General features: G+C 37.2%; 1 protein-coding gene across 2 annotated transcripts in view; it reads left to right on the top strand.

The window, feature by feature from the left end:
• Positions 1 to 12,922, top strand: part of lrp2a (low density lipoprotein receptor-related protein 2a) — a 62,563-nt gene that overhangs the window by 36,658 nt on the left and 12,983 nt on the right. For both annotated transcript variants that reach the window (XM_047814975.1, XM_027164565.2), the window contains exons 44-57: positions 32 to 274; positions 729 to 854; positions 1,449 to 1,568; positions 2,224 to 2,355; positions 3,345 to 3,546; positions 3,777 to 4,072; positions 4,293 to 4,959; positions 5,773 to 5,943; positions 6,023 to 6,246; positions 6,609 to 6,786; positions 6,908 to 7,104; positions 7,502 to 7,747; positions 8,812 to 8,940; positions 10,948 to 11,067. In XM_047814975.1, the coding sequence (XP_047670931.1) occupies positions 32 to 274; positions 729 to 854; positions 1,449 to 1,568; positions 2,224 to 2,355; positions 3,345 to 3,546; positions 3,777 to 4,072; positions 4,293 to 4,959; positions 5,773 to 5,943; positions 6,023 to 6,246; positions 6,609 to 6,786; positions 6,908 to 7,104; positions 7,502 to 7,747; positions 8,812 to 8,940; positions 10,948 to 11,067 (3,051 nt within the window). The remainder of the gene's footprint in view (positions 1 to 31; positions 275 to 728; positions 855 to 1,448; positions 1,569 to 2,223; positions 2,356 to 3,344; positions 3,547 to 3,776; positions 4,073 to 4,292; positions 4,960 to 5,772; positions 5,944 to 6,022; positions 6,247 to 6,608; positions 6,787 to 6,907; positions 7,105 to 7,501; positions 7,748 to 8,811; positions 8,941 to 10,947; positions 11,068 to 12,922) is intronic.

Here is a 12,922-nt window from a genome sequence, read left to right as displayed (position 1 = left end):
GCAGTTTATGTCCTTTTATTACGATTGGCAGCTTTTCACACCTGTGAGCCCACCCTGTATACCTGTGACAATGGCCGGTGTGTGCCATACCACTACCGCTGTGATCACTACAATGACTGTGGTGATAACAGTGATGAGGAAGGCTGCTTATTTCGACCCTGTGACCCAGACACAGAGTTTGCCTGCAACAATGGCCGCTGCATCTCTCGGGAGTATGTGTGCAATGGCATCAATAACTGTTTTGACAATGGAACCTCGGATGAACGCAATTGTGGTATGCTTGTGATTTATTATTCTTAATTCCTTTATGTTTCATTATACCACAGCGATTCTTGATTCAACTTGGTCAGAAAGTTGTGGTGAATTTTCTGTACCAGCATATTTCTGTGTTGCATATCAGCAAATTGATTTTTTTTAACATTTCTATAGAAGCAGTTATTTTAGAGGGGCTTGCATGATGGGTGCGCTACAGTAGTCATTCAAAAATGTGTGTAATTATTATTTACATGAGAAAAAATAGTGGCTGATGAGGGAATGATCTGTTATATAGATGTTATAATGCAGTTATAATATAACTTATAATGCTAAAATTTAACTATAAATGGATAAAAAGCATGACCTGTTTTTTAAGTTGCAAATTTGCTGGAAAATTGCTGTGATATAAAAGGAATAAATCTTCACTTAAGGATGTTCTGTTATTGATTGTCATTTGATATATTGCTCTCTAGCTGAGAGGACTTGTCAACCTGGTCACACTAAATGCCAGAGTACCAACATCTGTATCCCACGTTCCTACCTGTGTGATGGGGATAATGACTGTGGAGACATGAGCGATGAGAGCCCCACACACTGCGGTCAGTTCTGTGTGTAATGTAATAAAGGTGTAGTGTATATGCAATGTATAGACACTGTGTATTAACAAATGTGAGATGTTGTGTAAACTTGAAATTTTCTTGTACAGAGATGAAGTTTTGTGTTTGATCCACTTACGTTCCATTTTAAGTCCAGGAATGATTTTAAACTGTGTCTATTGTATGTCACATATAAATCTAAGGTTATCTTGAAATATGTTTTGAGTGATTTCATTGTAAATTGACAAGCATGTTACTTTTTCAGTCTTGCTTTGTAAACAGGTAATTTGTCATTTGACATAGTCATACTGAAAGCTTGTGTTGTGTTTAAACTTAGCATTTTAAGCAGTAATCAAAAATCATGGTTTGTTTTGTTTTTTTGTGGGTCAGGTGGATAATTTTGCTAAAATTAAGTTAATATGAATGAATTTAAAGTTAAACAGGGTCTGGAAAAGACATTTCTATTTTTTTCTAATTTACACTTGGTTAGTTAAGCTCATGTCATAGTGGGTTTATCTGTGAGATAGGTGAGGTTGTGTTGAAACACCAAAACAAGCCCTTCTTTGAAGATTGCTTGTGTCTGCTCTGTCTATTTAGCAACATCTACGTGTACTCAGAATGAGTTCCGCTGCACAAATGGGCGCTGTATACCAGCACACTGGTACTGTGATGGTGGTACTGACTGTGCAGATGGATCAGATGAACCTTCCACTTGCAGTGAGTAAACTGTCATCATTAGGAATTACTGCATAATATACATACATTACACTATATATAAACATTCCTGAATACAGCCTAGAGATGTATCTGTTTGCTCTGGATAGTGCCACTTGCCACGATCAGTTTTGCACTCAATTATTCATTAGTAAACATAATTTCCTGGTTATACATTTGCATTTTTTGACTATAAAGTACACATTTATAGAAGAAATTATTAATAATCACAAAAAGCCTCAGCTAACAAGAGTCTGTTTGAGTTTTAAGAAGTCATAATTGTCTATTTAGACTGTCAGGTTAAAATGTTTTTACATGTAAGTATTAAATTATGTAATGTTTTTTTTAATAAAGATAGCCCAGATTGTTATTAAAAAGGAATGTTTTAAGCTATAGATGTCTAAAATGAATGTCTTTGTATTATTTGTAGTAGCTTTAGTGTGAACCACTGATTGAGTTTCACATGCTTCTTAAATATTCTCCAATACACACACCTTTTTAATAAGATATGAATGTAGCATCTAATACTTGGTCTCATGTACTTGTTTCCGGCATACCAGCGTCTTCGGTGTCTAGCTTGACAGGATCTGAGTAGAATTTTCAATTCCCATTGTACTGCATCTTTAGGCATTGCTTGTGCTGTGTGTTAATCCTACAGCCACCATAGTGAGAACCTGTAGTTTAGACCAGTTCCGCTGTGATGATGGCAGGTGCATCGCATCCTCCTGGATCTGTGATGGAGACAATGACTGTGGGGACATGAGTGATGAGGACCAGAGGCATAACTGTGGTAAGTGATCTTCAGCTCATTTTCTCTCACTTGCTTTTTCTCTTGTCTCTGTTTTTATACTATAAGTTCTCATATCTCCAGTTCTATCCAGTTCAATGCTGTCCTCTTCCATCCTGTACTCCCCTCTTTTGTACTTCCTGATTCAATGTAGACCAGTCTGACAGCTCAATAGAAATGCAGAAGAGCCTGGCTCGTGGCTGATGTCTAAAGTGTTAGAGTGAGGAATCTGCATTCCTGATTTCCTCTGCCTGACTCGCTGCTTTGTGGTTGTGTATGCTGCTTGGCTCTCTCTGGATTCCAGCTGTCATGCACTTTCTGTCCAGTGTGTCTGTTCACAATATGCAGCCTGATTCTGAGGAGCCCAAACAATGAAATGCCAAAGTTCAGTCAATTGGGACCCAGCCAGCATGACCCTAAAAGGATTTCCCTAATTGTGTAATGGCTTTAAAATGTATGGAGAACCGAATAAAAAAAACAGATGTCTTTATTGAAATAACTTCTTTCCATTCAATCTCCTTAGCATTCAGTAGTCTATTTTGTAAAGCACAGCCTTGGTTGCATGCAGGTTATTATTACAGAAGAGACATCTTTTTTGTCATTTTTTTATTAATGTCATTTATGTAGTCCACATATGGACTAAACTGTCAGATGTGTATGTGAGATTTGAATATATTATTATATAAATATTTGAAATTATTTAAAAATAGAAGCATTAAAACAGTATAATTGGCTCCCACTCCTACTTGACATGCTGTGGTCCCTTCATAAATACTGGCTCTTTAAGGAACAGAGTAGTGTGAACTTTTATTTTTGTTGATTAATGTCAACTGATGAAGGTTGTATTTTAAATTGCCACAGGTTAGAGCTTGTAACAAGACATGTTTTAAATTGCCACAAGCGATACCATTGTACCAATACCATTATGCTGTAAATATAAATAATTTTTGATGGTCATTTTCTAATCAGTTTGGTGGGTTTTGACTTCTCAGATAATCGAACCTGCACACCACTGGAGTTCACCTGTGTGAATAATCGTCCCCCACAGAGGAAGTGTATCCCTCGGGACTGGGTGTGTGACGGAGATGCAGACTGCTCAGATGCATATGATGAGCACCAAAACTGTACACGCAGGTCCTGCTCTGCCACTGAATTCACCTGCAGCAACGGCCTCTGCATTCGCAGTGCATACAGGTCAGCACTAATATTACTGTCTGTGTATACTTACCATGATAAATAGATGTGTTCATATTACTACACACAGGAAAAAATAAACTTGTACTGTATATCTATAAATATGTGCAGGCAAATGTAAGGTACCTCTGTACATCTATAACAAGTGAAGAAAAGAAGGCTGAACAATAAAGAGTAACTGATTTAGATTCATTTACAAATATCTGTCTTGCATCTGTTCTGTGTTGTAGGTGTGACCGGCGTAATGACTGTGGAGATGGTAGCGATGAGCAAGGCTGTACCTACCAGGCCTGTCAGCAACATCAGTTCACCTGTCAGAATGGCCGCTGTATCTCACAGGACTTCCAATGCGATGGCGATAATGACTGTGGTGATGAATCAGATGAGCTGCCTCACCTGTGCCACACTCCAGCCCCTACCTGCCCTCCTGGGAAGTTTAGGTGTGACAATGGGAACTGTATACTATCCAGCCAAGTGTGTGACCACAGCGATGACTGCAATGATAACAGTGATGAGAAAGGCTGCGGTGAGTAGATGTGAAATTAAGCAATACAGTTAGCACAAGGAGAGTTTGATTTTTCAGCAGTGAATACTCAATACTGGAAGAGAAAAAAATGTTGTAATATTGCTCTATAACTGTAGAGCATTCTCTTTTAACTTCTACCTTGTCATTAAGGGATATTTAAGATATTTTAGAACTTGACTTGGTCTGCTGCTGCAGTAATAATTGCTTGATATTTCTTCAGGTGTTAATGAATGTACAGACCCATCTGTGCACCACTGTGACCACGAATGCACCGATACCCCCACCAGGTTTGTGTGCACATGCCGTCCTGGCTTCCGCCTTATGTCTGATAAGAAGAGCTGTGATGATGTAGATGAGTGTTCAGAGACACCGAGCGTATGCAGTCAGATCTGTGAGAACACACTGGGTTCATATGTGTGTAAGTGTGCACCAGGGTTCCTGCGGGAGCCAGATGGGCATCGTTGCAGGCAGAACAGCAACATTAGCCCTTACCTGATTTTCAGCAACCGCTACTACCTGCGCAACTTATCTACAGATGGAGAAGCCTACTCACTCATCCTGCAGGGCCTCAGCAGCATTGTGGCTCTGGACTTTGACCGCATTGACAAGCGTCTCTACTGGATCGATGTGAGCCGTCGTGTGGTGGAGAGGATGTTCTTTAACGGCACAGGCAGAGAGGTCGTGCTGAATGGTGTTATGCATGGAGAAGGCCTGGCTGTTGACTGGGTGGGACGGAAGCTTTATTGGGTAGACAGCTTTCTAGACTGTCTGCAGGTGTCTGAGCTAGATGGACGATTTGTTAGGAAACTGGCTGAACACTGTGTGGATGCTAACAACACCTACTGCTTTGAGAATCCAAGAGCCATTGTGGTGCATCCAAAATTTGGGTGAGTGACTAGTATTTAGTCTTTTTTTAATCTGTATTTTAAATATAACTGCAAATTTTAAACTACATAATTATGTGACATCATTTGTTTTAAAAATAGTCCGGAAGACACTGTCAAACTTAATAATGTATGAATTAAATTGTGTTACAAATATGTGTGCTTTTAGGGAGTTTTCAAACTTGTTTCTTTTTTCTGAACCTAAGTTTGATTTTCAGTAGTTTATTTAAAAAAAATTCTGGTTCAGGTTTTTTTTTTTTTACGTTTTACAATAGCATGGAAAGGAATTTTATTGTTTGTAAAATCAGATTTTACTTCATACTACACTGAGTAAAAATATAATTATTGTTAAATATATATTTAGAACAATATACAAAAATATAATTAATGCTATATAAAGAAAAGTTAATTAAACAATAAAGATAACAAGATTATAATAATAAGATGTTTCTTAATGTAATGTTCAAAAGGGGCAAAATTTGATGTGATGTATGAAATAGTATAAAAAAGTAATTGATGCTTCTGTAAGAAAATCAGGTGATTTACATTTTCCCTTAAACAAGAACAGAGTCAATGTTGGATATGAATTAGAGTGTTTGAGTTTAGTTTGAAACAGATTGTAGACTTCTTCAGCTATTCTTCACAGACATAAATGATATGAATTCAATGTTATTTTGTAACACATTTGACATGTGACAACTGTGTAGGATACTGAAATGTTAGATACTATATATGGCATGTGATGTATACATTCAGATGCTCTTGTCTAATAAAATAACACTAATTTCTCAAACATATTCTGTCTGTTATTTGCAGATATGTGTACTGGACTGACTGGGGAAATAAAGCCTTCATAGGTCGTGTTGGGATGGACGGCAACAACAAGTCTGCAATCATTACTTCCAAGATTGAGTGGCCCAATGGCCTTACCATTGACTACACCAACGATATGCTCTATTGGGCTGATGCTCATCTCAACTACATTGAGTAAGTAAATGTTCAACTTTTATAAATATAGTGGTATTAAATAAATGAAATTTATTTTAAAATCCACTCTGCTCCGCAGGTACTCTGATTTAGATGGTCATCATCGCCACACTGTATATGATGGTGTGCTTCCTCACCCATTTGCCATAACTGTATTTGAGGACACTGTGTACTGGACTGACTGGAATACTCGAACAGTGGAGAAAGGCAATAAATACAACGGCACTGGGCGCCAAGCTCTTGTCAACACCACTCACAGGCCCTTTGATATCCACGTGCTTCACCCATATCGTCAGCCCATAGGTGAGCCTGGGACAGAGGAACTCAAGCGGGGTGTAATCACAAGCTCCACTGCTGGCTTTTATCCTTTTGGAGCCATTATTCCAATTATCTCTGATCATTATCTCTTCCTTTAAATGTCTACTTAAGCCATTTTCGAGTATGTGCCAATATTTACAAAGACAAAGACAATGCAGCAAGTGTTTTCTCTCCTCCCCCTCTTTGGCCAGGAAAGTCAATCCCTTTTATCAATCACATATTTTCCCAAGATAGATTGAAGTCTTTAGCTACCCTTGTCTTATCTCTGTAGGAGGGAGGTCAACCTCCAACCTCTCTTTCTCTGTGGTAAGTGCATGTGGTGTAACAGTTTCTCTCCTGGTCCTCAGTAACCAATCCCTGTGGAATGAACAACGGTGGCTGTTCTCATCTATGTCTCTTAAAAGCTGGCGGGCGGGGATACACCTGTCAGTGCCCTGACCACTTCTTGACTTTGCAAATAGGGGGTGTGGCCCGCTGCCTACCCAGCTGCTCCAGCACACAGTATAGATGTGCCGACAATGAGCGGTGAGTGCTTCACACCTCTGCCTCTGTCAGGCCTGGGTGTGCGATTCTGTTTTGTTTCATTATGACACCTACATCTATCCTTTTTTAACTTTCACTCTGTACTTTCAATTTCTTTGTGTAGATGCATCCCTATCTGGTGGAAGTGTGATGGGCAGCTTGATTGCAGGGATGGTTCTGATGAGCCATCCACATGCCCTGTGCGCCACTGTAGACTGGGCCAATTCCAGTGTAATGATGGAAACTGCACCAGCTCACCTTTCCTGTGTAACTCAAACCACGACTGTCCTGATGGATCTGATGAGGACATTGTGCTGTGCGGTATGGAAAAAAAAATTATGCAATCCCTCTGGAACATCCTTTCAACTTAATATATATTAATTAATATTATATTGCAGCCCAAGAGGTGTACTATTAATTCTAGTTGCATACAGTATACTTTTCCCATAGCTTAATGTATACATGATCTAATCAGTACAATCATTTCAAAGACAAATTACATGGAGCTTAATTTAGTATTATTTTTTACTGACAAATTAATTTAAGCAGCTTTAATATTAAGATTTATTGACACCCCAATAACTGCCTTTAGTCGTATAATGATTTTCCAGAGCTTTCTCAGAATATGTAGCAAAATATTTGTTAATATTAATCATTCATATGCTATATAAAAACTCACTAAAAATATTCACACTGAGTTGACTTGTTCCCCTTTCAGCAACACACCAATGTGAGACGCATCAGTGGCAATGCAGTAATAAGCGCTGTATCCCAGAGGCATGGCAGTGCGATGGGGAGAACGACTGTGGAGATGGTTCAGATGAGGAGCCCTCACACTGCTCAAGTAGAACATGTCGTCCCGGCCAGTTCAAGTGCAGGAACGGCCGCTGCATCCCTCAGAGCTGGAAATGTGATGTAGATGATGACTGTGGAGATAACTCGGATGAACCTATCGATGAGTGCAGTGAGTGTCGCATCTGTTAGTCTTGTGTTTTATTTTGATCAGGTTTTTCATGTATGGCAGACAACCTTATAAACATAATGCATTTAGTGTAATTTTATGCATTTCTGATAGTATGGCTTCTTAAACTAAGATAAAATAATAAGCACTATGATAAAAATAATGAGCACTACTATTGATAATAACAAGCACTATGCTTCTGATTTAGTAACATTTAAAATAACGAACCTGTGGAATTAGTTAACCTCTTCCACCCTAGGCTTATTTTTCTGCCTGTTTTTTTTTGAAAATTAGATGCTCTAATTTAAATGAGTGTATCTCAAAAACTACAAGGTGAAATTATGGTACCAAAATAAAGGTAACACATGTGAGATTGCTGCAGAAGAGTTAAAATAAGCATATATATTACCAGATCAGAGTAAGAGAAGCTGGAATACAGCAAAAAAAAAATAAAAAATAAATTCCATTGCTATATGAGTTACAAATTATAATAGCATGAGTTATGTCACATGCAATGTCATGCGTGTAATATATATATCATGCGTGTATGATATATAAATTTGTTTTTTTAAGCATGCAAATAAAATTCTTAATAGACTCCCTCAGCAGAATCGAAATGGACTTGAGTAAAACACTTTACTCACTTTACTGGCAGTGAGACATGTTAAAAAAGATTACGAATAAATGCATGAAAGCATGTAGATTTGAGTGTGTTAGATGTTTGCGTACAAGTCATAAGGTCAAATTGCCACAGACATTACGATCAGCATTAGAGAATATGACAAACATTAAAGAAACGGTGAAGGCCATATGGTGCATAAACATGTCATTAGATGTTAATTCAGGTATAAATTGTGCAGCACTTGTACTGCTAATGTTCATAATAAGTAGTGTATCATTAACTGCTTAATGGGTAGCATGTGTGGTGCAAGAGTATGGAGGACTAAAATAGGATGTGAGGTGGAAGTCAGAATAATCTCTGCCATTAAGTGGCATATTTGAATTACTGTAGGTATCTGATTATATATTACACAGTGTTGTTGATTGTTGCTTTGTTCTGTTCATAGTGGGTCCAGCGTATCGATGTGATAACCACACTGAGTTTGACTGCATCACAAATTACCGCTGCGTACCTCTTTGGGCCTTGTGCAATGGACAAAACGACTGCAGGGACAACAGTGATGAACAGAACTGTGGTGAGTGCAACACACAGCAAACGTCTTCACTAGTAACTTCACTAGTAAGCTGGTGAGTTGAAGTCTGCTAGAGTCATTGCTGTGTATTTAATACTCAACTACAGTAGTCAGCTTTGTATTTGGATGATATCCTGCCTCACCTTTTAGTCACTGTACAAGAAAAAACTGTCAAATAAATACATCCAGATGATATTCTCAATTTAAAGCACTGCTTGTAAACAAAATCTCCTTTAGAAGTGATCTTTACAAGAGTTACATTTTAAGTTTACGTGCAGTATCTTAAACCAGCATAAATACTGTAAACTTAATTTGAGTAAATTCCTGCAATTAGGGTAAGAATATGCTAATAATGTAAATAGAATTCTTTTAGGAGAATTAATTTCATACAATGTTTGAAGTATTGTGTGATGATATTGGAGATGATTATGTATTCATCCCTTCACACTCCAGTTGTCCATTAGCAAGAGAAGAGCCTGCTCTGATGAATGGCTCTCTCTGACCTCTACCCTCAACCCCTTGCTAGTCTGAGGCTACAGCATAGATTTATGGTTTCTGTGTGTCTAGTTCTGTATCAGGCACCAGTTTAATCCAATGTGGTTGTCCTTAAATGAAATAGCAACTATATGTGTTTTTATCATTATATGTAGAGCTGTGATCTAAAATACCTTACCACAATTTGCTAATATACTAAATATGTGATGATGATTATATGTCACATTTGTTCTGATGCATGCATAGTAACTGAATAATAAAATGTGTTTATTAGAGAAAATTTTAAATCAGAGAAATTAAAAAATAATATCTGATTAAGTAATTCACCAGTAAATTCAGTTGTTTCAGTTCATTTCTATCAGCATTAACAATTTATTTGATGCTGTATCTACTGGTTGCTATGCACTGCTGAAACAATACTAGTGATGCAACTGCAATGAGACTATTGTTAAACTACTGTATATGGAATATTCATAAATAACTAATAAAACAATTGATATGTCAGTGCGTCTATGCAAATGCAGTATGTATGTATAAATAAAAATTCCTATGCATGCTGACAGTACAGATTGAGCTCTGTATTCTGTAGTCTGACCCTTACACACACATGCACATACTCACACATGCAAAACTCCAGTCCTCCCAAGTGTTATCAGCATCCCCCCCACTCCATTAGTGCCATCCTGCACAGAGAGGAGAGATCTCCCTAATCTGAGCATAAGAATGCCAGGTGGGGCACCTCTTGGATTGTGTGTGTGTGTGTGTGTGTGTGTGTGTGTGTGTGTGTGTGTGTGTGTGTGTGTCTGAATGTTCAGCAGTGTCTGTGCTCTGATCTTCCCTGCAGCGTATCTGCTATGACTCAGAGCTCAGTGTACGTGTATGTTGTGTGTGTGTGTGTGTGTGTGTGTGTGTGTGTGTGTGTGTGTGTGTGTGTGTGTGTGTGTGTGTGTGTGTGTTTTGAGGGAGGTGTCTGTACTCCCTTTGCTACTTTCATCCTAGCTGTAATTAAATCCACCGTTTTTGCTTTCCCTTCAAAGTGTAATGCTACATTTATCACCATGTCTGTATTAAACAGCATGCCACAAGGTGCTAAAGAATGTCTCATTTATCTCTTCTGTTTGCAGACCCAAATTGTAAAATTAGTCCAGATAACAATGTTGGATAAGTGAGATACAGTGCTTGTTCAAAGTCATGTTTTAAACTCAACGGAATGTTCACAGTATATAATATAAATATATATATTTTAAGTGAGCATGTTTACATATTGTAGGTTTCTAAATTAAGTTCAGGACTTTGATTGTCATCAAGAAACTACATTTTGTTTAGGCTTTTCTTTAGTTTATTGACTGTGTTTTTGTGCATAGAAAGTGGAAGTTAAAACATCTATTTATTTATTTGTTTATTTGTTTATTATTTTATTACATTATGAGTGGATGTTAAATATAGTTAATGAATGGATTTTAGTTTTTGTGAGTAAATGTGTATTAAAACTTGACCTCTGTGTCATGTTTATAGAGGAGTTGACCTGTGACCCTGCTGGAGATTTCCGCTGTGATAACCACAAGTGTATCCCTCTGCGCTGGAAGTGTGATGGAGACAATGACTGTGGAGATGGGTCAGATGAACGCAACTGCAGTGAGTAGCTTGTATTTCATAAATCTCAGAAAATGTTTTTTTTTTGATCATGCTATGTTCTGAATAAAAACACCTGACGGCTTCCATTTCTCAATATATGTCAAGGTTCACAAATGGAATGTGACCTACACGGGCATAGATTTGGTCAAGCCTTGCAGTTTACCTGTTGAAAAAAAATACCCATTTTTTACAGATTAATCTAAAGATCATATATTAGTGAAGTTGCAGGATATGACCTAAAAATGCTCTGTACAATTAGACAGTTCTTTCCACTATAATCAACTCAACTCAAAATGTATTTGTCACATACCCATACATACGAGTACGACATGCAGTGAAATGCTTTTCTCGTCCATCCAGTATATCACATATTACAGTTGCGTAGACTTTAGCAATCAATTATTTTCTGTTTTTAATCATGTCACAAAATGGCATCATTAATAAAGATGGCAGTCAGGAAAATTTGCTCGTACAGTATTCATAGCTGAGTTACTCTGCTGTAAAAGTCAGTTTTATGTGAGTTCCCATTCAGACTGCTCAAATCAGCTACATCTAATTCACACTTCGAAGGCTGGCAAACTTTTTTTAAGTAAAATTTTTTAATAAAGTCTACACTCTGTACTTTAATAAAAACATTTGTCTTTAACATTTAAAATATGGGGACTTAAAATGATGTACAAAAACAGCAACAGATGACTGAAACATTTAAATAAGTTCAGAAAGACAAACTTAAGAAACTTAAGATTATAAGAATGCAATAATGGCAAGCATTTAAATAAAAGTCATATATAATGCCAGTATATACCATTGCTGCATGAGTAGTACTTATATAATAATTATTACATAAATCAATAATTATTCAGCAGCTTATAAATATTATAAAGTGTTTAATCTGGCACTTCTTATTATTTTGCATTATATTTTTTATATTGTGAACCAACTCTTCATTGTGCACACAATATAAAGCCACAGAATACTAAAACTAAGTCATGAAATTGTAATAGTACTGGTTCTGTAGTTACATTTGACATATAAATAGCAATAAACATTGCATATTTTTTGTATTAACTATTCCTTACAATTGCAAAACATGATAGAATTGTATTTATTTTACTTATTTATTTAAGTAAGCTAAGTTGGAGATAATGTTTTTTTTCTACCATGTTATATAAAAACCCATCATTATAAACCCAATATAATGACTTACCTAAGTAAAACCATTGTAACATCGTAATCAAGGGTATAACAAACAGAGTTACCAGATGTCAAAGTTAATCTGTGTCAGGATCATTAATATGTAAAATAGTTACACAAACCTTATTAAACCATAGCTCTGAGTGTGAAAGTGTGAGTTTTAAAGAAAAAAACTTGTGGAGAAACAGGAGGTAAGAGTGAAGGGAGCTTAGACAGTGAGAGACAGAAAACTGGAGTACAAACAAAAAGAGATAAAGCTCCATGTTGAAGGTTGTGAGTTGGGTGAAAGGCTGATGGGAACCTGCGCTAAATCACTGAGTTTTTACACTGAAAGGGGTGCTGATTTTTTCAGCACTTGTCTTTCCCCCCACACAGGAGCTGCTGTTCTGCAGTGCACAGCTTCACTCCTCCTAATGAATTCATCTATGAACTCACCTCATAAAAATGACCCTCAGAACAGAGGGGGATCTTTATAACCGTGGCAGGCTGTGAAAAACAACCCGTGGCTCATTAGATAACCTCTTAATCCTGTAACATAGCAAAACACAGCATAACCAACTTTATTATCAGTGTTAAACGTTTGGTTTGTGTGTCTGAGATTTACTGCAGCATTTTTTGTGGTTTTGCACCAAAATTCTCCATCAACTTCTCTCTGCTTACA

This window comes from Tachysurus fulvidraco, chromosome 6 (assembly GCF_022655615.1).
Source record: "Tachysurus fulvidraco isolate hzauxx_2018 chromosome 6, HZAU_PFXX_2.0, whole genome shotgun sequence".
NCBI lineage: Eukaryota > Metazoa > Chordata > Actinopteri > Siluriformes > Bagridae > Tachysurus > Tachysurus fulvidraco.
This window is presented reverse-complemented; position numbering and strand designations above follow the sequence as displayed.